The sequence below is a fragment of the Schistocerca cancellata genome, chromosome 2 (genome assembly GCF_023864275.1).
Source record: "Schistocerca cancellata isolate TAMUIC-IGC-003103 chromosome 2, iqSchCanc2.1, whole genome shotgun sequence".
NCBI lineage: Eukaryota > Metazoa > Arthropoda > Insecta > Orthoptera > Acrididae > Schistocerca > Schistocerca cancellata.
This window is the reverse complement of record NC_064627.1, coordinates 1,068,359,191-1,068,386,300: the sequence shown is the minus strand read 5'-3', so window position 1 is coordinate 1,068,386,300 and position 27,110 is coordinate 1,068,359,191. Positions and strand designations below refer to the sequence as shown.

The following is a 27,110-nucleotide window of genomic DNA, read 5'->3' as shown; positions in this document are numbered from 1 at the left end:
CAAATAAGAGACAGATAGTGCTTAATATTTCTGAAGTATTGCAAGTTAACTTATCACAGGAAAATATACCTTCCTCATCATCACCCACCCCTAAAATAATAGGGGTATCTTACTTCCGTAGCATAATGAGTGAATGTAGATGAAAAATTTGGTTGAATTCATTCAAGCATTCCTGAGTTATGCTTTTATGTCATGTCTTTTCACCTACACCTTCATTGATAGGAGTGCTTTTGGTGACACAGTCATCGTAAATTTTTCCATAGCAAGAGATACATTTGCCAGTTTTGCTAGAAGTTCCTTCAGGTGTTATGTAGATATGCTGATCTATCACCGTCTTTGCTCCATCTTCTACCCCCAACTGTATGGATGAAACTCCATTGTGGTCATCACCAATAAGTCTAGCGATCCCTAGTATCAGTGGTAATAATATATTTTTACATATCACATCTTTTCATCCCTAGTCTTAGGAGTGGTTCCCATACACAATATTTTTATATAAATAATTATGCAAATAAAAAGCAATGTACATCTGCATCTACAACTGCATGGATACTCTGCAAAACATACTTAAGTACCTGGCAGAGGGTTAATCAAACCACCTTCACAATAATTCTCTATTATTTAAATCTCAAGCAGTTTTGCGTTCAGAGGAGAAAGTTGGTGATTGAAATTGCATGAGAAGATTCCACCAAAACGAGAAATGCCTTTGTTTTAATGATGTCCACTCCACATCCTGTATCATGTCAGTGACACTCTCTCCCCTATTTCACGATAATATCATACGTGCTGCTTTTCTTTCAACTTTCTTGATGTACTGCATAATCCTATCTGGTAGGATCCCAAACCACGCAGCAGTACTCCAAATAAAGACTAGCAAGTGTAGTGTAGGCAGTCTCTTTAGTAGATCTGTTACAATTTCTAATTGTTCTGCCAATAAAACACATTTTTTGTTTGCTTTCTCCACAACATTTTCTGTGTGTTCTTTCCAATTCAAGTTGTTCGTAATTCCTAGGTATTTAGTTGAATTTACGGCCTTTAGATTTGACTGAGGTATCATGTAACTGACGTTTAACAGATTCCTTTTAGCATTCATGTGGATGACCTCACATGTTTCATTATTTATGGTCAATTACCAATTTTCACACCATTCAGGCATCTTTTCAAAATCATTTTGCATATATATCAATTTTCTGATGACTTTACTAGATGATAAACTACAGCTTCATCTGCAAACAATATGAGATGCCTGCTCAGATTGTCTCCTAAATCATATATATAGATAAGGAACAGTAGAGGGCCTATAACACTATCTTGGGGAACACCAGAAATTGCTTCTGCTTTACTCGATGACTTCCTGTTGATTACTATGAACTGTGGCTGTGAACTGTGTACATACAAAACTTGAGTGCGGTTGCTCCAGACCTTCCTGAATTATGCTTTTATGTCACCCCAATTTTCACTCCTAGCCCATGGGTGGTACTTCCCTACCATTACAAAAACTTTTGCAGGTATTTGCGCTACAACAAACCAAAGTTTCACTGTAATCAGATAAATAATATAGGAATGTGTAGAAGACAAACAAACAAACAACTATCCATTTTTCTGCAATGGGTTTCCATTCTTCATTGTTCAGTCTGTATAAAATACTGTGCTCCTCAGCTGGAAATTAATTTGTTAACTGATCATTATGCTGCCTATTAAAAACATTACTATTTTCAGTTGAAATGTGTTTAGATTGTCTGTTTTCTTTTTCAGGAAATGTTAGAAGTTATGTCAAAGATGCCAAATGTTGTTCAAGCCACAAATTGTCCTCACTTGTTTGAAAGGCTGGAGGTTCTTCAGGAACAACTTACACTGTGTGAAAAAGCTTTGGCTGAATATCTGGAAACTAAGAGACTGGCATTTCCACGGTTTTATTTTGTTTCTTCTGCTGACCTGTTGGATATTTTATCTAATGGAAACCAACCTGAACTTGTAGCAAGGTTAGCAATATTAGTACTTTCTTTGAAGCAGAGTTATGGTGAATTTGATGTACTTTCTGTAAAACCGTTAACTTTACCATAATTTTTCATACTGCACAAGTTCCCCACATGACAAGAAAGTTTATCTGCAATAGGTTGTAGTAATATGTTTGCAAAATGGCAACGTTTTCCATCTTTGTGACATTAAAGGAAATTATTTCAGAATAATTTCCAGCTAGAGATTCTGGAAATCGGTCTCATAAAGCTATACAATATAAAGCAAGGAGGTAAAAATGTTACGGAAGAATGGAAACAAGGGGAGTGAGGAAAGAGATAATGCCAGCTACAAATGTCATGTAAAAGAAGGAAAAAAGTAAAAGGATGTATACGGTGTTTTATTTGAGGTGTCAAGGAATTTTCAGTTTGCTAATAGAGCATATGTGGGGTAAAAATATTAGAGGAAGACCAGAGCTTAATTACAGTAGCAGGTTTAAGTGGATGTAGGTTATGGAGGGTAGAGAAATGAAGTTTCACAGGATACACTAGCATGTGGAGAGTAGCATCTGCTTCACTGTGTTATTATGTTTGTACATAACTTTTCACTATTCTATTGAATGTGTTGTAAAATGCCTCTTAATCACAGCAGTTAATCATTAGCATAAATGTCAACAAAATTTACGTATCATTCCAGGTAGTCCTTTTATACTGTCAAGGATTACCTGTAGTGATATGACAATTTTGTTCACATTTATGCTAATGATTAACTGCTGTGATTAAGAGGCATTTTACAATATATTCAGTAGAGTAGTGAAATATGGCGTATAAACAAATAACTTAGTAAAGCAAGTATTGTATGCATCTATTTATGTGTTTGTAATTCCATATATTTATATGTCTGTATGTATATATGTATTTATTGACAACAACTGCACACGTTGTATTGCATACAGATGGATAAATCTATATGAATTATAATATAAAATTTTCAATTTTTGAAAATCATATATTTCTGAAAGTTCTTCACCAGTTGATTTGAAATTTCGACACAATGTTGCATTCAAATATGAGTTTGCTTTTATACATATGCTAGAATGTGATGTGGTATATAAATATATATGTGATAATAAAGGGGTCATGTTGTGAGCCTGTCAGTTTGAGGCTCAACTTAGCTGACTGACTTTTGCCTTTAGATAATGTTCTGGAGGGAAAAATTTTATTGGCTGCAGAAATGATTCATTGTCCAAATGTCTCATAAGGATTCAATACATGGAGTATTTATAATATAACAAAACAAACATCAAAGAACAGCACAGCTGCACGAAGATACAACACAGTGCTGCACATGCTATGCACACGCAACAGAACTAAATCTTACCCGCATGTCGTGTGAAAGCCCAGGCTGTGGTGATAGCAGACATCGCCGAAGTAGTCACTAAATCAGCCCCCTCGGTGGAAACAGAGTGTCTCTGTTGAGGAAGCATGTGGGAAAGAGTAGTCTGCATCCAGAGCAAGTTTCTGTACTGGTAGTTGTGGTTGTGCTTTCGGCAAAAAACTGGTTGTGGGCACTGGAGGCAAGAGCTGTCCTTGAGATATTCAATGTGGACCAGTGTAAGGCGGCTCTAATGGTGGCTTCACACCTTCCATGCGTAGCATGACAGTCATGTATGTTTTAAAATCATTGTGTGTGTAACAATAAGGCATGCCATGTCGAGAAGCTTGTGACAGATGAGCTTGTGTGATGTGTTTGCGAAGGTGGTGCAAGAATTACAATTCGTCCTGATTGATATTCAGCATATCTGTACCAAGGAATTCGCTGGGGTGGCACAATCTTTCTCAGTATACCAGCTCAGTGGCTGAGAATCAATGTCTGGTTTGTACAGTTTCCTCATGACCAACAAAACTAATGGCAAGGAGGTTGTCCAAGACATGTCATGACACATTATTGCCGCATTCAACAAAAGGTGCCAGTGCTCCAGTGTCCTTTTAGTGGCTGGGTGGCAGCTCATGGCCTTGTGAAGGTTATAGTTGCAGATCTTGGCGAGTTGATTGAAGAGTTCAAACTTGAATTGTCTCCCCAATCAGTGTTGATACGCTGGGGCTAACCAAACCACACTAACCACATAGAGGTGAATGCAGAGGTTAAACTCTTGGCCATAATATTATCCAGGGGAACTGCTTCTGGTCAATGTATATACCGATCAATCATTGTGAATGGATATCTGTTGCCATTTGAGCATGGCAGCAAACCCACAATATCCAAATGTACGTGGGTGAAACATGCTGTCATGTCTGGGAAGTTACAAGATGCGTGGTCGTGGGAAGATATTTTGCTTCTCAGACACTGAAGACAGGCTTTTGCCTATTGCCAACAGTATTTCTCAAATCTTGGCCAGACAAGCTCTTTAGACAGGAGACGGAAGGTAGGTCGTACACCTGTGTGACATAAATTGTGAATATGATCAAATGCTTGCCTGTGGAATGCCGGGGGGGGGGGGGGGGGGGGGGGGAGCGGACAATTTCTTCCTTGAAGATGTCGCAGTATAGTTTCACCTCTGTCTTGGGGATGTCACCAATTGCAAGTGGAGTGATGAACTGGTACCTTCTGTGAGAGTGGGAAGTTCATCATCAGTTTGCTCTGCCTCCATTAATGCTGTAAAATCTGTATAGCTTGTCATGCTGCTGACATATGAAAGGCAGTCTGTTATGTTATTGTCTATGCCAGATAAATGTTGAAATCTGTGCAGAACTGGGCCATGAACTTGAGCTGGTTGAACTGACATGGAGAGCAATTTGTGTTGTTCCATTTGAGAGTGTGGGTCAAGGGCTTATGATCAGTAAATATAGTAAACATGCGAGCCATGATCTGGGGGGGAAGTACTTAACAACTTTATACACTGCCAACAGCTCACGGTTGTAAATACTCCATTTCATTTGTGATAGTGGTAGCTTTCTTGAAAAGAACACTAGTGGCTGCCAGGCACCTTCTACATGTTGTTGAAGTGTGATGCCAGTAACTGTTTGATTCGCATCAGTGACAAAAGCTCACAGTGCATCAAGTTTTGGGTGTGCAAGCAATGTTACTGTAGCCATATTCTATTTGACATGTCAAAGGTGGGAGTCATTTCCTCTGTCCATTGTATCAGACAGGCTTTTCATCTCTGGTCCTGCAAGCACTGTCGTAAGTGGCTCCTGCAGTTTGGCAGTGTGCGGGAAGTGACGGCAATAAAAATGTAACACACCTAAGAATCTGCATAATTGTTTGATTGAAGAGGCCGTACGTGTACTCATTATTCCATCTACTGTCAGAGGCAGGGAACCAGCTGAAGAGATCTTCTGACAGTCTGAAAACCAACTTGACTGTGTTGAGAACAATGTCATAATGTTCCAAGCGATTAAATATATCTGTCAGGTGTTGGCAGTGTTGCTTCTTGTCAACCAGGAACACTAGCACATCATCTAGATACACAAAGCAGAGTGGAAGGCTTTGGAGGATAAAAATCTACAAACGTTTGCCAAGTCTGTGGCATGTTCCTCCGCCCGAATGTCATGAACATAACAAAAGATGCTACATAGCTGTTTTTGGAATTTACTCCTGTTTTTGGAATGTCCATCTTGGCCACTGGTATTTGCATATGTGCTTTAGTGCAATTCACGATGCAAAAGATGGTTGCATGGTGATAATTTCTCAGGAATGGCATGGATTACCCATCAGGTACTGTTCCTGCATTTAGTGTGTGCTAATCTCCACAATGGTACCAAGCCCCATTCTTCTTAGTCACAAGGTGCAGAACAGAGGACCATGGACTGCTGGATGGTCTGATAATGCCTTTGCGCAACATGGCTGTTAAATTCTGCTTTCACTGTGGCGAGTCAATCAGGCACCACAAGCACGAATTTTACCATGTCAGGAGTAACTCCATTGTAACTGAAGTTTGCCCCTACCTGCACAAATCATAGGATGAGGTTATGAGACAAGAATGGAGGTAGGTGGACGATCACATGAGGAACCTTCGGTTCTTCTGACAGCTCACTACATCATCAAAGGAGTAAACTTGTTGTGAGCATGTTTTCCACTCTCTAACACTTTAGACGACCCAAAGCAATATGAAGTTGGATTGCAAAATTCACGCCTCTCTCACATCAGTTTACTTGCTTGATCTGGACAGCCAATCTTCTCTGGATTGCCAGCTCCGTCAATCTCCAAAATCTTCTTCTCAGAAGAATAATTCTGGTTACATGAATTTATAAGACTCTCTCTCTACTTTTGAAATAATTTAGTACTTGAAGAATACTTTTAGTTCAGTCTTGGTATATTTCAACTTCCACCTATAACATATTCACCATTTTTCACTATTTGAATGTTTTCAAGTCAACCGATTCGTCTCGTGTTAGACTCAATAAAATATATCTGCAATAAAACTCGTTTAACAACCACATAATTTATGAACCCGTCTTGCTTCTAGAGAGTCCAATACATGAAGTACTTAAAAGTCTATATTCAGTTGTTCATTTTTCTTTAACAATAATCATAGTCACTAAAACAGCAAAGAATACTACATAATTACTCCTTGTTCTTTCTTCACAGCTTCTGTGGCACTAGTGGCAAACACTTGTCAGCATCGTTTGACCACCATGCTTACAGGCTTCTCATCACAAACCTCCAACCTGCACACAGAAACAGGTGGCGCAGTAGATACGTTTCCACTGTCCCACTTATATTTAAAGTATCATGTATTCGCTATGGTAGAGGGATGAGTGGTTCTAGAATTTACACAGAAATTCTCGAAGCACTACATATCCCTCACCTCAGCTCGAACACGCGATATTTTATACATAATCATCATATATGAAAATATCTCACATAATACTATTTCACATTTTAACCAGTATACATTCTATTTCTTTTAATATTCAAGAGCAACCTTCTATTTAATACTTAGCTCTTCTTTTTTTCATTCTACTTTGATACTAACAACTTGAGCATTTTACCTAATGTTGGAGGCAGTTCTTTTATATCTAGGAATCGTGCAGACAACATTTCTGATTTCCAATTGTAAACTCCAGATGTCATAGGCACTTGATTATTTCATCCTTTATTCGAATTCTTTGTACTGTTTTTTCTTTAGCATGTACTAGTTTCATTATTCACAGTAGTTTGTAGTTTGGAGGTACTCTGGGCAAATGAAAGTATTCTTTCCGACACTCATAACACTTAATAATGCTAGTGTATATAGAATTCAGACTTACCAGAATAATTCATATAAAATGTGTGACTTCTGTCTCAATACTGTTCTTTTGCCCTCAGATCAGTACCTATACCTTACATGTTGGTTGACCCTATGAGTGCACTTCCTCCTCCCGTTCTGGTAGGTACGCCCCATCATAAAACATCCCTATTCGTAGGCCACAGGTCATCCTATCTCTATGTAGGTACATGTGCCCTATATTCTAAGCAAATGCCGGGCATGCCCCCTTGTCTTTTGTGAGTAGGCCTCATGGTTCATTGCCCTAGTATACATCTTTATGTATACTATAATTAAATATTTCCTGATAAAAATAAAAATCTATTTTACACCTCACTCTCACTTCTTGATACTTCATTTAGTCCCTGGAGTCCTCCTCTACTTTTCAACTTACTTGGTATATACTATATCTCTATACACTCTTCAATATATAGTATGTTTACTTATGTTATAAGAGTCCCACTATCCTACAAATCATCAGAATATTTGTTAAACTGACATGTTGTTGTTGTTGTGGTCTTCAGTCCTGAGACTGGTTTGATGCAGCTCTCCATGCTATTCTATCCTGTGCAAGCTTCTTCATCTCCCAGTACCTACTGCAACATACATCCTTCTGAATCTGCTTAGTGTATTCATCTCTTGGTCTCCCTCTACGATTTTTACCCTCCACGCTGCCCTCCAATACTAAATTGGTGATCCCTTGATGCCTCAGAACATGTCCTACAAACCGATCCCTTCTTCTGGTCAAGTTGTGCCACAAACTTCTCTTCTCCCCAATCCTATTCAATACTTCCTCATTAGTTATGTGATCTACCCATCTAATCTTCAGCATTCTTCTGTAGCACCACATTTCGAAAGCTTCTACTCTCTTCTTGTCCAAACTATTTATCGTCCATGTTTCACTTCCATACATGGCTACACTCCATACAAATACTTTCAGAAATGACTTCCTGACACTTAAATCTATACTTGATGTTAACAAATTTCTCTTCTTCAGAAACGCTTTCCTTGCCATTGCCAGTCTACATTTTATATCCTCTCTACTTCGACCATCATCAGTATTTTGCTCCCCAAATAGCAAAACTCCTTTACTACTTTAAGCGTCTCATTTCCTAATCTAATTCCCTCGGCATCACCCGACTTAATTCGACTACATTCCATTATCCTCATTTTGCTTTTGTTGATGTTCATCTTATATCCTCCTTTCAAGACACTGTCCATTCCGTTCAACTGCTCTTCCAAGTCCTTTGCTGTCTCTGACAGAATTACAATGTCATCAGCGAACCTCAAAGTTTTTATTTCTTCTCCATGGATTTTAATACCTACTCCGAATTTTTCTTTTGTTTCCTTTACTGCTTGCTCAATATACAGATTGAATAACATCGGGAAGAGGCAACAACCCTGTCTTACTCCCTTCCCAACCACTGCTTCCCTTTCATGTCCCTCGACTCTTATAACTGCCATCTGGTTTCTGTACAAATTGTAAATAGCTATTCGCTCCCGGTATTTTACCCCTGCCACCTTTAGAATTTGAAAGAGAGTATTCCAGTCAACATTGTCAAAAGCTTTCTCTAAGTCTACAAATGCTAGAAATGTAGGTTTGCTTTCCTTAATCTTTCTTCTAAGATAAGTCGTAAGGTCAGTATTGCCTCACGTGTTCCAGTATTTCTACGGAATCCAAACTGATCTTCCCCGAGGTCGGCTTCTACTAGTTTCTCCATTCGTCTGTAAAGAATTCGTGTTAGTATTTTGCAGCTGTGGCTTATTAAACTGATTGTTCGGTAATTTTCACATCTGTCAACACCTGCTTTCTTTGGGATTGGAATTATTATATTCTTTCTGAAGTCTGAGGGTATTTCGCCTGTTTCATACATCTTGCTCACCAGATGGTAGAGTTTTGTCAGGACTGGCTCTCCCAAGGCCGTCAGTAGTTCCAATGGAATGTTGTCTACTCCGGGGGCCTTGTTCCGACTCAGGTCTTTCAGTGCTCTGTCAAACTCTTCACGCAATATCATATCTCCCATTTCATCTTCATCTACATCCTCTCCCATTTCCATAATATTGTCCTCAAGTACATCACCCTTGTATAGACCCTCTATATACTCCTTCCACCTTTCTGCTTTCCCTTCTTTGCTTAGAACTGGGTTTCCATCTGCGTTCTTGATGTTCATGCAAGTGGTTCTCTTACCTCCAAAGGTCTCTTTAATTTTCCTGTAGGCAGTATCTTATCTTACCCCTAGTGAGATAAGCCTCTACATCCTTACATTTGTCCTCTAGCCGTGCCTGCTTAGCCATTTTGCACTTCCTGTCGATCTCATTTTTGAGACGTTTGTATTCCTTTGTGCCTGCTTCATTTACTGCATTTTTATATTTTCTCCTTTCATCAATTAAATTCAATATTTCTTCTGTTACCCAAGGATTTCTGACATTCCTTAATAATTATTACAATCGATTCCTCTCTGGCTCATGTTCTCTTTCCTTACTCAGTCACAATAAACAACGTGTGCATATTTCCCGATGTACATATACCTTCCCCCTACAACACTTCATGGTTCTCACCTTTTGACAGGTTTCTAGTCAGTAGTTTCATTGTTTGCATACATGTATCTTTGTGTGTATGCTGATGTGCATTTGTGCAGCCTGATTCTTCGACCTTCCTATCTGAAAATAAGTTGTAGGTTATTGGAAACCCCAGAAACCAGGAAGGACTTCCGCGATAGAAATAGATGAACATGGAAAGAGGGAGAAATAGATAGGTCCTCAAATGAGAAGTAAGAAAGGAAAAAAATAGATGTGGTTGTTAAGATCGAAGAAGAGAAAGAAGACAGCCCCAAAGACAGGAAACCCTTCCCACCCCTCTTCCCCAGGACCCCTACCTCGCAGGTACCTGAACGTTTCAATATTAAACTCCAACTTTTTTTCAAATTATGGAATTGATCATTCTGTCTCTGATTAAAGTCAGTGAACAGCTGATTTATGTGACTGCTTAAAGAACTAGTTAATTCACCTTTCAAATCTATTTTAAGATTTTCTACTTTAGTAGTTAAAGCGTCAAATTCAGTCTTCAAATTTCCCATACGTTCACATAAATTACTAAAGTCTTTACTTTGTGAATCAACCTTAGCACTTTACAATCCTAAAGTTTTATTCTGAACATCCAATGTATTATTTAATTGATTATTAATTGTATCCAATTCTCTACTTAAATTAGCACTATGTGCACTGAGTTTTTCACTTATAGTTGCACTTATTTCATTTCTCAAAGAAGCACCCTGGTCATCTATTTTATCACTTAATTGAGTATTTACTGAATCTAATTTAAGACTTCCTTTCTTAAAGAAGCATTTTGGGCATTCATTAAGCCTAATTCTTCACTTAGTTTCTTTTTTAAAGAAGTATTTTGGGCATTCATGAAGCCTAATTCTTTACTTTGTGCATCTAATCTAGAATTTAATTGTAAATTCTGAGCTTTGACGAGATTCACTAACAGACCAATCAGGTCCCTCACTACTAATTCTCGCAGCAACTGCTGGTTCTTCGGAAGTCTCTTCAGCTGGCTGTATATTATCCATGGTTTTACCAACATTAGATCTAGTAATCACTAATACAGTCTAGTGAACGGTTTCTTCAACTTTATACTTGAACAATTATTGTTTTTCGCTCACCCGGCATAGAGTTTTAGGCTGTGTTGGTGAGCAGGTGTGGAATCAGCACTGGTGAATAGTAACTGGTGTCGGTGGTGTCGGTTGCTGGTTTCCGCTTCGGTGTCGGTGAGCTGATGTAGAATCAGCACCAGTTAGCAGCAACTGGTGCCAGTGGTGTCGGATGTTGTCTCCGCATCTGCAGCCCCGTGATGCATGTGAGAGCTGTACACACCCCACACAGGATCTTCTTAGTTGAATTATTCTTGTCGTATCTCTTCTTAGTCTACTACATCAAGGTCTTCTTTCTGTTCCTTTAACATTATGTTCTATTAACATAAACAGATAATATTCTAGAGGGAACAATTTTATTGGATGCAGAAATTATTCATTTCCTTGAAACTCATGATACCACGGATTTGATTACCACAGCAAGTCTGAACAAAAAAACTTGGAAAATCTTTCACAGAAAAAATAAGCGTGAGGTACGTGTGAATGTCTTGTAAGGAATCAATACATGGAGTGTCTATAATATAACAAAACAAAAACCAAAGCATAGTATAGGTGCATCAAGATGCAACACATTGCTCCTTGTTGTTAAACAGCACAGTAATTAACTTCTGCACTGCACTTACACTGGACACGACACTCAGCATCTCCACTATATGGTGAGTGGTGACTTTCCTTTTCATAGTATTCTTACATTCCATCCTGGATTTTCCATTGTTTGATAAATATACGTATCATACTTATATGATGCAGCAACATAACTTCCTGATTTCAAACTCAGTGAAACCTAGTTTATGAAACAGTTTGTTTATAATTTTTGTAATAATGTAGGTACATATCTAAAGTTTTGTTTTACATAATTTTGAAAGTCAAATCAGGTAGATGGTACTCTCCATTACCCATACACTGAATAAGACAATTTCTGGGATTTCTCATGACTCTTACCAGCATAGCAGTAGGTATGTTGCCAGTTTGTGCCCAGATGTTGGCCTTCAAGTCTTGCAGAGTGCTTGGATAGTTGAAAAAATGCAGGATTTCAAAAAACCACAAAAAAGAAAAAAATCACAAGGGGCCAAATCAGGGGAGTGAACAGCCTCTCCAGATCACCCGTTATAGAGATGAGATGCTCTGGGAAGTGTTCCCTCAAAACAGCCATTGATGCCCTTGAACTGTGAATCGTTGCTCCATCCTGTTGGAACCAAATGTTCCCCCAAGTGCAATCCATAAATTCATGGAAGAAAGAATTCTTCTAATATGTTCACATACTGCTCTGCATTCACTGTCACTGTGACCCCATCAACAATCCAATCTGTGGCAATAGCACACCATACTGTGACTTTAAATGATGCAATTCTCAGGGTTTGGTGTTGGTCCAGTTCTGCAGTAGTGCATCCTCCAAGAATTGAAGTTGTGTTCAGAGAGTTCCTGCACAAGTGCTAACTTGTATGGATCAAAATGAAAGTTGTATTGAAGAATTCACCTCACTGGATGATTGGATAGTCCAATGGCAGAATGCCATGACGATTGCAAGATGGAAGCTCTCACTGCCTCTGTTCTCACATGATCTGATGCACTCAGGGACTCCAGATCTTCGTTTGTCATATTTGTGGTCTGTCCAAATGTATTGATCCATGTAACAATTGATTTCCAGTTTGGGACATGGTCTAACAGAGCTATGCTGAAGCAATATCAGAAGGTACACTGGGTTGCAGTCACATATTCCATTCAAAAAGTAGGCCTCAGCAGCAAGCACACTTTCCTCACTGTTCCAACACATGGTGGTGAATGTCATGGAAGAGAACAACACTTCAGAAATATGCCTCTTGAATGAGACTATTCCTGCCCCCTACAACCATAATGGTGCACATGTCAAACAAGGAAGTTATGTTGCCACACCCGGTGTAATAAACAAAAATGTAATACGTATAATATATATATTTATGTACCACATGATGCTCCCATAGGTATATAAAAATGCATGTGTTCAAATGCAACGTTGTGTCAAAATGTGAAATGTGTTTTACTTATCTCATAATGTACAGAATTTTTGAACATGTGTCTGATGTAAAGGAGGCATGTCAAGGTTACAATTCATGTATTTCAAATTTTGTCACATACATAATATTACTTTGTGAGGAATGTACTTATTTAAAATTTGTCAAACTTACAATATTTACATCCACTATAACTATCATATGTTTTTATTCCATTTTAGGGATCCAGCTCAAAGTATCACTTCATCCTTCATAAAATCTTCCACAGAGTAGTTGCATCTTTCAATTAGAAAATCATGCGACTTCCTTTTTAAAGTATTTATTTTCATATTCATTATGTCACACTCTTTTATTGTGTTGTGAATTTTCGTAGCTATATACTGAGGAGTCTGAGCATGCAATTTTAAGCGATGTGAGATGAGCATAAAGTTTTTCTTATGTCTTGTCTTGTTTTTTGCAACTTTATAATTCATGTAAAGAAGCAATGAAGCTTCTGTCATATTCAGCTAGCATGGAGACAAGAAAAATAGTTTACCACAGCTATTTTGAGTCAGTTATAAGTTGTTACACAAGCAGAATGAATATAATATTAAAATTACAAAAATCAGTTGTTAGAAATATGTGCAATGCAAAACCAAAAAAATCTCATCACCCACTGTTTAGAAGCTTAAGAATATAAAAAGCCCCCTGTTTGCACAATTATGAACTGATTATTTTTGCATACAGTAACCTTAAGTTTTTCATAGACAATAGTTTTAAACATCAATGCAGCATTAGGAACAAGGGGAATTTCATGCTTCCCACTCAGAGATTAAAGCTATGTGCAAAACACAAGAATACAGGAGCATGAAAATTTGCAATATTTTAAAAACAAAACGAAACCACAACATGGAGCTTGGGTTACTGAAAAAAAAAACTATGAAAGTTGTTAATACATAAATGCTGTTATTCTTGGTACTGATAACTGATTAGGAGCAAGTGTAGTAAAATTAAATCAGTGTGATTCCCCCCAAAGTATAAGTTCAGTGTCTTAATATTATATCATCTCTCGTGCCCTCTTGGATTTAAACCATACACTTACATCACATCCATAGTCTCATTTTGGTAGCATCTATGTACATACTACAAAAGCCACCATATGGTGAGTGGTGGAGAGTACCTTGTAGTACTAGTAATCATTTCCTTTCCTGTTCCGCTCACAAATAGAGCAAGGGAAAGACAAATGTCTGTATGTGCCCATACATATCCTGATTCCTCGTATCGGACATTTGTGTCCTAATGCAACATGTACGTTGGTAGCAGTATAACTGCTCTGGAATCAGCTTAAAACATAGGTTCTCTAAATTTCTCAACAGTGTTTCACAAAAAGACTGTTGTCTCCCCGCTAGGGATACCTATTTGAATTAATGAAGCTACTCCGTAATCATTGCATGTTGATAGAACCTAGAGGTAAAAGATCTAGCAGTGTGCCTTTGTATTGCCTCAATGTCTTCCTTTAGTCTGACTTGGTGTGGATCCCAAACACTCGAGAAGTACTCAAGAATGGGTCTCACAAGTGTTCTACATGCAGTCTCCTTTTAGATGAGCTACGCTGTCCTAAAATTCTCCCAATAAACCGATGTTGACTATCCACCCTCCTCACTGCTGTGCTTCGGTGCTCGTTCCATTATACAGGGTGTTACAAAAAGGTACGGCCAAACTTTCAGGAAACATTCCTCGATTCACCGCCAGTTGGCCCAATTGAAGGAAGGTAATGTTGACTTCGGTGCTTGTGTTGACATGCGACTCATTGCTCTACAGTTCTAGCATCAAGCACATCAATACGTAGCATCAACAGGTTAGTGTTCATCACGAACGTGGTTTTGCAGTCAGTGCAATGTTTACAAATGCAAAGTTGGCAGATGCCCATTTGATGTATGGATTAGCACGGGGCAATAGCTGTGGCGCGGTACGTTTGTATCGAGACAGATTTCCAGAACGAAGGTGTCCCGACAGGAAGACATTTGAAGCAATTGATCAGCGTCTTAGGGAGCACGGAACATTCCAGCCTATGACTCGCGACTGGGGAAGACCTAGAACGATGAGGACACCTGCAATGGATGAGGCAATTCTTCGTGCAGTTGACGATAACCCTAATGTCAGCGTCAGAGAAGTTGCTGCTGTACAAGGTAACGTTGACCACATCACTGTATGGAGAGTGCTACGGGAGAACCAGTTGTTTCCATACCATGTACAGTGTGTGCAGGCACTATCAGCAGCTGATTGGCCTCCACTGGTACACTTCTGCGAATGGTTCATCCAACAATGTGTCAATCCTCATTTCAGTGCAAATGTTCTCTTTACAGATGAGGCTTCATTCCAACGTGATCAAATTGTAAATTTTCACAATCAACATTTGTGGACTGATGAGAATCCACATGCAATTGTGCAATCATGTCATCAACATAGATTTTCTGTGAACATTTGGGCAGGCATTGTGGTGATGTCTTGATTGGGCCCCATGTTCTTCCACCTACGCTCAATGGAGCACGTTATCATGATTTCATACAGGATGCTCTACCTGTGCTGCTAGAACAAGTACCTTTACAAGTACGACACAACATGGGGTTCATGCCCGATGGAGCTCCTGCACATTTCAGTCAAAGTGTTCGTACGCTTCTCAACAACAGATTCACTGACCGATAGATTGGTAGAGGCAGACCGCTTCCATGGCCTCCATGCTCTCCTGACCTCAACCCTCTAGACTTTCATTTATTGGGGCATTTGAAAGCTCTTGTCTACGCAACCCCGATACCAAATGTAGAGACTCTTCGTGCTCGTATTGTGGACAGCTGTGATACAATACGCCATTCTCCAGTGCTGCATCAGTGCATCAGGGATTCCATGCGACGGAGGATCGATGCATGTATCCTCGCTAACGGAGGACATTTTGAACATTTCCTGTAACAAAGTGTTTGAAGTCACGCTGGTACGTTCTGTTGCTGTGTGTTTCCATTCCACGATTAATGTGATTTGAAGAGAAGTAATAAAATGAGCTCTTACATGGAAAGTAAGCGATTCCGGACACATGTCCACATAACATATTTTCTTTCTTTGTGTGTGAGGAATGTTTCCTGAAAGTTTGGCCGTACCTTTGTGTAACACCCTGTATATTGCTTTGCAACAATATGCCATAGAATGACTGTGTCAAGCAACACACTACTAATGCTGTATTCAAACATTGTGAGGTTGCATTTCCTATTCATCTACTTTAACTTATATCTTTCTACATTTGGAGCAAGCTGTCATTCATCACGCCAACTATAAATCATGTTTTTAGTCACCTTGTCTGCTCTTACAGTCACTCAATGATGACACCTTCCTGTACATCACAGAATCACCAGCAAACGGACACAGACTGCTACTCAATCTGTCCGTTTTATTTATTTATTTATTGTTCCGTGGGACCAAATTAAGGAGAAGTCTCCAAGGTCATGGAACGAGTCAATACATGAAATTATAACACGATATTAGAAACAGATAAAATTCATGCAGATCATTTCTGCATGTTGAGAATGAGAGTGGTCCTATAACATTGCCCTGGGGCACTCCTGATGATACTCTTGTCTGTGATGAACACTTGGCATCCGTGGTTCGTAGGTTATCATGTGAGAAAAGGACAAGCTGAGTTTCATTCGAGTCGTGCTGTCAAAATCTGTACTAATTTGTAATCGGAACCCTTTCTGTTTCAAAAAAATTTACTGTTTTCGAACTCAGAATACGTTTGAGAATTCTGCAGCGAATCAGTGTTATGGATATTGGTCTGTAATCTTACGGGTCCATTCTTTTGCCCATTTATGCACAGGAGTTACCTGAACTTTTTTGCAGTCGTTTTGGACTGCACTTGGTAAGAGATCATTGGCAGATGCAAAATTTTATTGAAGTTTTCTCTGGCCAGTTCTAAGCCAAGTCAAACCAGGCTAGTGTGCTGTGTAGCAATAAGAATAAAAAATGGGCAGAGAGCTGCTACTGCAAACAATATGCCACACCCCGGAAGTTGTTGCTTCACCTCACTCAAGTAAGAAGTCTGAATCATTAATTCAGCAACATGACTTCATTGAGGAGGGGTCATAACATCATTATGACAGCACAGCACTATGCCTGAAGCATGATATATCAGCCAGTTGACATAGTGGAAATGCACCAAACTGAAGCACTGAAAGCCACTTCTGCAATACTGAGGTGCGGCAAAGAATGCTGATGCACCCAGAAAAGAAGGACACATGGAGTTATCCTTGGCAAAACATAACATCTTTGCCTCAGATGGACAGCAATAAATAATCAGGCTTCCAAGCCCATATGTGATTTAGTTACAGCGATCTATCTACACTGCAGACCCTGTGATGTGGTGTCTACCGTTGCCCATATTTCTCCTGCCTGTTTGATTGCTACCTGGAGGTCTGCTGAACCTGGTAGCTGTGAGCTGCTGACATCTCATTCGCTGATGTGAAGTGTGGGGACATGTATCTCTGGATTTCTGAGAGCTGAACAGATGGTTTTTGGCACACCATCAACTTGTTGCTGTATTCAGGAGGCACGCTAAAGGCTGCTGACCTTGACTTGTGTCTGTGAGCAGACACCGACGTCCACAGTCTACCTCTAGTGGAGAGAGCTTGCTGTAACTCTGCACTACCACTACATTCTGTACAGAGCTGCTGGAGTTTACTTGAGCATACCCCATTGATGTCCACAAGAGTGCTCTAGTAAAAAGCAGCCCATGATCTGAAGGTCGATGCCACTTTATGAGCTTTACCTGCCACCAGCTGCCTTGCATGACACTGGGGTATTACACGAGCAACCATGACGGATACTATGGCCTAGAGAATCTGCTGAGATGGATGAGCAAGTCAGTGCATTCCAAGGCTGCATGCTGCATTCACTGCCGACTGCAGAGAAAATGATTTGGGTGTAATACTTAAATGAAATAAATTTATGTCTTGTAATGTGATTTCACCAGCACACCAGAGTGCCAGCTGGCATATACCACCATACCCCTTGCTTTCCCATCCTACAACAGTAAGTGTATGAGTGCAGTCCCTTATGTAAGTAAGGGGCCAGTGCCATAGAGTACTCTGTGTAAAGCCGCATTGGGATTCCACCCAGATCTGACAACTTATTTGTTTTAATGCTTCTCTATGCCAAAGCCGTCTATCACTGTGTCCTCCACACAGGAGTCTGTGTATCGTCGAACGATGGTATGTTTGTACAGTCCTTCTACTAGAATTATTTTTTAAACATATAATGTAAAACTGTCTACTATTGCCATACCAGATGTATCAACGAGTGACTGGTAGAAGCCTTCAAACAATTTAACGATTTTATGTAGGACCAGAATTTTCCCAAGTTCTTGGCAAAATCTGCTAAGATATGATGGTGGAAATTGTGTGCTTCACACACTGATCTGTTTACAGACACAGAAATTTCTACTAATTTCTGTTTATTAACATTTGCGTGCTCTTTTTTGAACTGAGAGTACTACAGTCTCTGTTTCATCAGAATTTTACAAATATTGTTATTAAACCACAGTGGTTTTTTTTGTCCTTAATTCAGTTACTCAATGTACACTTCTTGAGAGCACGATTCACAATCAGTTTCAACTTTGCCCCGTAGTCTTCTGGCCTTCTTGTTGGCTTTATTAACTTTAGTAACCGTTATCACTATGATGACTTCATTGTCACTAATTCCTGTCTCTGTATTGGCACTAATGATAAGGCCAGTCATATTTGCAGCTATAAGCTCTAAGATGTTTCCATTGCATGTGAGTTGTTGAACTAGCTACTGAAGAGTTTTCAGAAAATATTTTCAAAATGTAAAAACATCTGATAATTAACTTGAGGTCATCTAGGCCAATTACTCATGTCCAGGTAACAACATGGACTCAATTGTGACCTCAATAGATAGTACATTTTTGTCAACTGCAATGAGCAGACTCCCTTCTACAGCTTTTAATGTAACTTTTCAGTATACATTCATGCCTTGCTAATTATCTCAGAGATTTGTACTTCAGGTTTCAGCCAGCTCTTGGTTCTCAGAATAATTTGAATGTGATAACTTTCCTGGAGGGGAATAAATTCAGGAACTTTGTTACAAATTCTTTGACAATTTATTGTAAACATTTTTGCAGTCAAAGTGTCTTTACTTTGCACACAATCCAATTTCAGTCCCTGCATGTAGACTGGTGAGTGTTCATCAGAGGACCTCAAACTACTGCCCACCCTAAAAAGAATCTTGTTTGCTGTCCACAAGTACTCTGCTATCCAGTCTTCACCAGTTTTGCAGTCATCTGTATCAACTGAGAATGGCCTCAGAACCCAAACAACAGTCACTGGTGCCAAAGTGAGCCACAACTTACAGATGGTACCACCCTGTACCCTCTATAGTTGCAGGCAAGGCCTCCTCCACATCTCAGAATAGCCCTCTCCTCCCCCATGGCAGACATACTAAGCACGCATTGGACTTGTTTCCAGTGCTGGTCGCTGTTTCCCTGAGGCCAGATGGCCGTCCTCTACCACAATGACTCTCTGCTTCACGCAATGCAGATGTTTTACAACCTGCCACTCCCCGTGTGCTGAGGATGGGTTAATGTGTTGGGTACACTACAAGGTGCCTCAGCAGCAGAACCTGTTTGCCATGCTACACACTAGTTTCTCTGCTGCTGCTACATGCCAAGGCAACAACCTGCAGTTGCGTATCTGGCCAGAAGCATCTTCAGCTGTCTGTGAACTGCAGCCAGCTCCTCTGGCATCTACACACAGCTTGCACACATTCTGTCATTCCAAATAACTATAACTGTACACAGAGAAAGCTAAATATGTAACTTGCTGCTCTGCTTGGGTGTCACCAACAGAGGATGGCTCCTTACTGGGTTGTGTAGCTGACTGTTGAAAAGAAATTACAACTGTGTTACAGACTACATGAATCTACAATTTGCAGTTTCTAAGACAGAAAACTACGCCTCTTATATATGAAGGATGTTCAAAAAGTTTTACACAGTCGTCTCTATTTTTTTTTTATTTTTTGTAGGAGGGGAATGAAATTTTTTGTGAACATACTTGGAACATTTAGCTGTAAGTTGGTATATAAAAGTATTTTCTTTGTCTAAAAACAAAGATGATGTGACATACCAAATGAAAGTGCTGGCAGGTCGACAGACACAAACGAACACAAACATACACACAAAATTCACCCTTCGCAACAAACTGTTGCCTCATCAGGAAAGAGGGAAGGAGAGGGAAAGACGAAAGGATGTGGGTTTTAAGGGAGAGGGTAAGGAGTCATTCCAGTCCCGGGAGCGGAAAGACTTACCTTAGGGGGAAAAAAAGGACGGGTACACACTCGCACACACACACATATCCATCCACACATATACAGACACAAGCAGACATATTTAAAGACAAAGAGTTTGGGCAGAGATGTCAGTCGAGGCAGAAGTGCAGAGGCAAAGATGATGTTGAATGACAGGTGAGGTATGAGTGGCGGCAACTTGAAATTAGCAGAGATTGAGGCCTGGTGGATAACGGGAAGAGAGGATATATTGAAGAGCAAGTTCCCATCTCCGGAGTTTGGATAGGTTGGTGTTAGTAGGAAGTATCCAGATAACCCGGACGGTGTAACACTGCGCCAAGATGTGCTGGTCGTGCACCAAGGCATGTTTAGCCACAGGGTGATCCTCATTACCAACAAACACTGTCTGCCTGTGTCCATTCATGCGAATGGACAGTTTGTTGCTGGTCATTCCCACATAGAATGCATCACAGTGTAAGCAGGTCAGTTGGTAGATCATGTGGGTGCTTTCACACGTGGCTCTGCCTTTGATTGTGTACACCTTCCGGGTTACAGGACTGGAGTAGGTGGTGGTGGGAGGGTGCATGGGACAGGTTTTACACCGGGGGCGGTTACAAGGGTAGGAGCCAGAGGGTAGGGAAGGTGGTTTGGGGATTTCATAGGGATGAACTAAGAGGTTACGAAGGTTAGGTGGACGGCGGAAAGACACTCTTGGTGGAGTGGGGAGGATTTCATGAAGGATGGATCTCATTTCAGGGCAGGATTTGAGGAAGTCGTATCCCTGCTGGAGAGCCACATTCAGAATCTGATCCAGTCCCGGAAAGTATCCTGTCACAAATATTTTCTTTTATTTATAAGTGAGCCATAATGGACCATGAGGTAGATGTCAGGTTGCGACTATGGTCAGTGATGGAGTTCCTCTTCAAGACCATGTGATGAAGCAAGCTGGGATAATTTTAATTCCCCTATTGCTTTGCCATATGCCTCCTTAAATTCGTTTTGTTACATTTAACAAATTATCATTAACATATGTGAATATAATCTGCATTTCCATAAAAGAGAAAGATTTGCCCTCAGTTTTAAATTAAATAACACCAGATTTAATTTTGTGCTTAGTTTTAGATATGTAATTGATTTTTCTGATTTGTTTTGACTATTCCCTGTTAGTATCTTATGTTATAGGCTGAAATCAGTGATTGTTTCGTAACTTAAATTCTATTGTTGACATTTAAACAAATATAAATTCTGTAATAGTTGTAACAATACCAGAGAAGGAAAGTTGCTACTCACCATATAGCAGAAATGCTGACTTGCAATAGGCACAACAAAAAGATTCACACAATTAAAGCCATTTAGGCCTTTGTCAGCAGTAGACATGGGTACACAAACGCACACACACACACTCATGCAAACACAACTTGCACACATGTCTGCAGTCTCAGAGAGCTGAAACCACACTGCGAGCAGCAGTACCAGTGCATGATGGGAGTGGCGACTGGGTGGGGGTAAGGAGGAGGCTGGAGTGGTGAGGGAGAGGGATAGTATGGTGGGAGTGGTGGACAGTGAAGTGTTTCAGTTCAGACAGAGGGCAGGAGAGAAGGTGCGGAGGGGGAGGGAAATGAGAGAAATAAAAAGAAATTAAATGACTGGGTGTGGCGGTGAGATGACGGCTGTGTAGTGCTGGAATGGGAACAGGGAGGGGGCTGGATGGGTGAGGACAGTGACTAACGTAGGTTGAGGCCAGGAGGGTTACGGGAACATAGGATGTATTGCAGGGAAAGTTCCCACCTGCACAATTCAGAAAAGCTGGTGTTGCTCCAGTCCCGAATGGTACTGAGTTATGAGGGAAATGCTCCTCTGTGGCCGGACTGTGGGACTTTTGGAGGTGGTGGGAGACTGGAAAGATAAGGCACGGGAGATTTGTTTTTGTACAAGGATGGGAGGATAATTACGGTCATTGAAGGCTTCAGTGAAACCCTCAGTATATTTTGAGAGGGACTGCTCATCACTGCAGATGCGACGACCACGGGTGGCTAGGCTGTACGGAAGGGACTTCTTCTTTCCCCCGTTTTATCCCTGTTCACACCCATTAAATCCACCTCATCCAGTCACATCTGCCGTCCCCTATATGCTTACCTGCTCTCAAACGTGCTACCCACAGTAATATACATATATTTATTACTGATTAGTTATTCTCTACTTTGACCCTTGTGACTTCTCGCCAATTTTAGTGAGTTTTCGCTTTCCACTATTGTCGTCTTTGTCAGATTTCATCTCTATGGGCACACACATGGCATCATCCTATGCTAACCTATTCACGGGCCATCTAGAGGAATCCTTCCTAAAACCCAGAATCCTAAACCCCTCACCTGGTTCATATTCATTGATGACATCTTTGCTATCTGGACTGAAGATGAGGACACCTTATTCACAATCCTCCAGAACCTCAAAAATTTCTCCCCCATTTGCTTCATCTGGTCCTACTCAACCCAACAAGCCACCTTCCTAGAAGTTGACCTTCACCTCAGAGATGACTACATCAGTACCTCTGTCCATATTGAACCTGCTAACCACCAGCAATACCTCCACTTCGATTGTTGCCACCTATTCCACCAAGAAGTCACTTCTGTACAGCCTAGCCACCCGTGGTCGTCACATCTGCGGTGATGAACATCCCCTCTCAAAACATACTGAGGGTCTTACTGAAGCCTTCACTGACCATACTTATCCTCCCAACCTTGTACAAAAACAAATCTCCCATGCCTTTTCCAATCTCCCACCACCTCAAAAAGTCCCACTGTCCGGCCACAGAGGAGCATTAGCCACATAACTTATTCCCACCCAAGACAGGAGCAACTGAATTACATTCTCTGCCAGGGTTTCGATTACCTCTTGTTGTGCCCTGAAATGAGAAATTTCCTGTCCACTAACCTTCCCACACCTGCTACAGTGGTATTCTGCCGTCCACCAAACCTACGCAATATATTCATCCATCCTTACACAACCCCTGCTCCCAATCCCTTACCTCATGGCTCATGACCCTGTAATAGACCTAGATGCAAGGCCTGTCCCATACATCCTCTTGCCACCACTTATTCCAGTCCGGTCACTAACATGATCTGTCCCATCAAAGGCAGGGCTGCCTGTGAAACCAGTCATGTGATTTACCAGTTAAGCTGCAACCACTGTGCTGCATTCGATGTAGGCATGACAACCATCAAGCTGTCTGTCCTCATGAATGGCCACCGACAAACTGTGGCCAAAAAACAAATGGACCATCCTGTTGCTGAACACGCTGCCAAACATGATATCCCTCATCTCAATGACTTCTTCACAGCCTGTGCCATATGGATCCTTCCCGCCAACACCAGCTTTTCTAAATTGAACAGGTGGGAACTTTGCCTGCAATACATCCTATGTTCCCGTAACCCTCCTGGCCTCAACCTCCATTAGTCACTGTCCTCACCCATCCAGCCCCCTTCCTGTTCCCATTCCAGCACTACACAGCTGCCATTTCACCACCACGCCCAGTCTTTTAATTTCTTTTTATTTCTCTCCTTTCTGCTATTTACCCCCTCCCCCCTCTGCACCTTCTCTCCTGCCCCCCATCTAAACTGCAACACTTAACTGTCCACCACTCCCACCATATTACCCCGCCCCAGTGTCCTCCTTACCCCCACCCAGTTGCTACTCCCATCATGCACTGGTGCTGCTACTCACAGTGTGGTTTCAGCTCTCTGAGACTGCAGACATGTGTGCAAGTTGCATTTGCATGTGTGTGTGTGTGTGTGTGTGTGTGTGTGTGTGTGTGTGTGTGTGTGTGTGGGTGTGTGTGTGTGTGTGAGTGCGTGTGTGTATGTGTGTCTACTGACGAAAAACGCTTTAATGGCCGAAAGCTGTAATTGTGTGGTACGTTTTGTTGTGCCTACTGCGACTCAGCATCTCTGCTGCATGGTGAGTAGCAACTTTCCTTCTCTGGTATTGTTACATTCCATCCTGGATTTTCCATTCTGTAATAATTGTAAGCATTTGGAAGACAAAATGCTAGCATTCTTTAAGTACCTATTTGGCTCTAGTTGGAAACATGTTAGCAAAACCAGCCCTTCATCAATTCCAAAGTAATTAACAGTTTTGTCAAAAGTATTGTTTATGTAACCATATATCTTAATTTCATCATTTAAACAAATAATTTGTCTTAACCCTCATAGTAGAAGAACTGCAAGAAGAACCAATTTTTTGATCTAATCATTTAATTTAATGGGTTAAGTTTTAGTTGTAATTTCTGTAAATTTAACTTCAAACAGTGTGTAGTTTCAGTATCGATTATTGTGATGATATATAATGGCCTAATTTTTTGTCACGAGACAGTCAGTCCATGGCCAAGTTTCAGACGAGTAACCTGTGCTGGTTAGGACAACAACAATGCTTCAGCTTAACAGTGTAATAAATGTTAAACAGTTAGGCCATATGTAAAAACAGTGACAGTGTCTTCTCCATATGCACCTGATTATTCTTCATAAACTGTGAACTTTGTGGTTAGGTTTTACTGCTCGTAGATGTTCAACAAGAAACTATTGTAGCAGTATGTGGAGTTTATTAATGAGGCTTGTCGAATGCTAAACAAAAGTGCACTGGCCATATAACTGTGTATTATTGTGGGGTTGTGAACAGTGAAATTAAAGTACTGTAAAACGTAACTGTGCATCTGTTGGCTACATCATTTAAAGTAGTCAGTGTCGGAATCCAAGGACCCCATTTTTCAGCCAGTGTAGCAACACAGTACGACAACACCAAGGACAATCAACGAATGAAGAATTAAAGGCAGGTGGGACAGCTACAACTGGTGATGACTGTGCCACATCGATTCACAGGAAGTTGCTCCCTGTTTACGGGGAGGACAGGGGATCGCAGCAGTATCCAGCGGTGGTTGCAGAGGTTTAAAGAAAGTGATTTCTCTCTACTGGACAATCCTCGATATGGTAGCCCACGTACAGCAGTGAGTGATGTGAATAAGGAGACCATTGATCCAAATCATCCAAAATGACAGATGTGTGACGACACGAGAGCTTGCTGAAGTGACTCGTTTGTCATTGGGTAGTGTGGTATCACTGGTACAGGCACTATGGTACAGAAAAATCTGTGCACATTAGGTGCCTAGATTATTGACAAGGGAAATGAAGACGATGAGGAAGAATGTGCGCAAGGGTCTCATGAAGATGTTTACTGAAGAGTGGAAACAGTGTTTTGATGGCATTACCCAGGATGAAACATAGTTGTTTTTGTCTGAACTTGAGAGCAAAACCCAATCCATGGAGTGGCATCATTCGCGTTCCCCTCAGAAAAAGAAACCAAGACTTTCACGAACAGCAGGCCGATAGATGATGGCCTCCTTCTTCTGGGATCTGTGTGGCGTCATTTTCATTGACTTCTTGGAACCTGACTCCACAATTAACTGGACCATTACTGTTTGTCATTGGACAAACTGTGACGTGCCATCAAGACCCATAGACCACAGCTTCAGGGTCAGCTTTTCAGACTACACCATGACAATGCCAAACCCCGTACAGCCCATATGACACAGGAGAAAATCAGGAAAATGGGTTGGAAAATTGTCCCTCATCCTCCCTACAGTCCGGACTTGACTCCGTCTGATTTTTACCTCTTTGGTCATCTGATGGCCCACCTGTGCGGTAAAATATTTGATAATGATCAAGACCTTGTTTCCCGTGTCAAACGATGGTGTAAAAGTCAATCCCCAGAATTTTACCAAAATGCATTTACATCATGGAAAGAACGTTGGACCAGATGCATCACAGCTGATGGAGGCTACATTGAGTAGGCTCAATGTATAACTAAATGTTCCAAATATGTTCACAAAAAATTTTATTCTCCTCCTGCAAAAAATTAAAAAACTTTTTGAACACCCTTTGTATAAAAAACATGCAAGGAATTTAATTATAAAACTATGAAAACACACAGAAAAAGGTAAATATCATTCTGTGCTGAACACAGCCATTAAGTAAAATATTTCATCTCTTCATTACCCCATTCATCTCAAGAGTGCTTCTCCTGCTGGATTTGCAGGGATGTCTCTGCAGAGTTTTAAATAGAAGGAGTAAGAAACTTCGAGGCAGCTCAAGAGAGCAACTTCAGAGTACCTATTGATAGAAAAGCAACACAGTGGTATATTGAAGCTGTTCAGTCAATTTGGTAAGAGGAGGTGAGCCTATATACAGATAGTTCAAATGAAGACTGCCTTCAAAAAGTAAGCTTCAGGACAAAGCCTAGGTATGGCCCATAGTTGTAACCCTGTATGAGATTTTAACAAAGTGAATATTTCTTTTTGATAGTAAACCTCTCCACATTTTCTCACAAACCAATGAATTTGTGACTAGTGCATCAATACTTTCATACTTCAACTGCTATTATTTACTGTTCCATTCCTTTTCGTATTCTGCCTAGTGTAAACACTATACACAAAAGTTACTTTTTCCTATTTCATAACTTCTACTTTCCCTCCCCTCTTCCTATTTATATTTATACATCTCAGTCCCTTTTTTCTCAGTTTTCTCTGATTTTGATGCCTCAGCTTTAGTGAAATGGTGGCATAAAGCTCTTCCCCCACCCCCAATTCGTTAGTTGCTCAATCTAATCTAGCCATCTAATCTTAAGTTTTCTTATTTAACACCATATTTCAAAAGCTTCTGTAGAAAAGATTTCCTAACATTTAAATTTAACTATGGTGTTAACAAATATATATTTTTCAGAACTGTCATCTTTGTTTTTCGTGGCGTACATTTTATGTCCATCTTTTTTGGCCATTTGGACGAATGTGGAGAGAGGAGTGGTGAGCACGCAGAAAATTTCATCCTGCTGCCAACCATGGAAATTGGAATGTGTGCCACGTACTTGGCATTTGATGAACATCTACCTTGTTTA

The 27,110-nt window shown here is 40.5% G+C and overlaps 1 protein-coding gene across 1 annotated transcript in view; it reads left to right on the top strand.

The window, feature by feature from the left end:
- Positions 1-27,110, top strand: part of LOC126161033 (dynein beta chain, ciliary-like) — a 784,705-nt gene that overhangs the window by 465,784 nt on the left and 291,811 nt on the right. Inside the window, exon 33 of the mRNA XM_049916954.1 lies at positions 1,756-1,982. Coding sequence (XP_049772911.1) covers positions 1,756-1,982 — 227 coding nt within the window. The remainder of the gene's footprint in view (positions 1-1,755; positions 1,983-27,110) is intronic.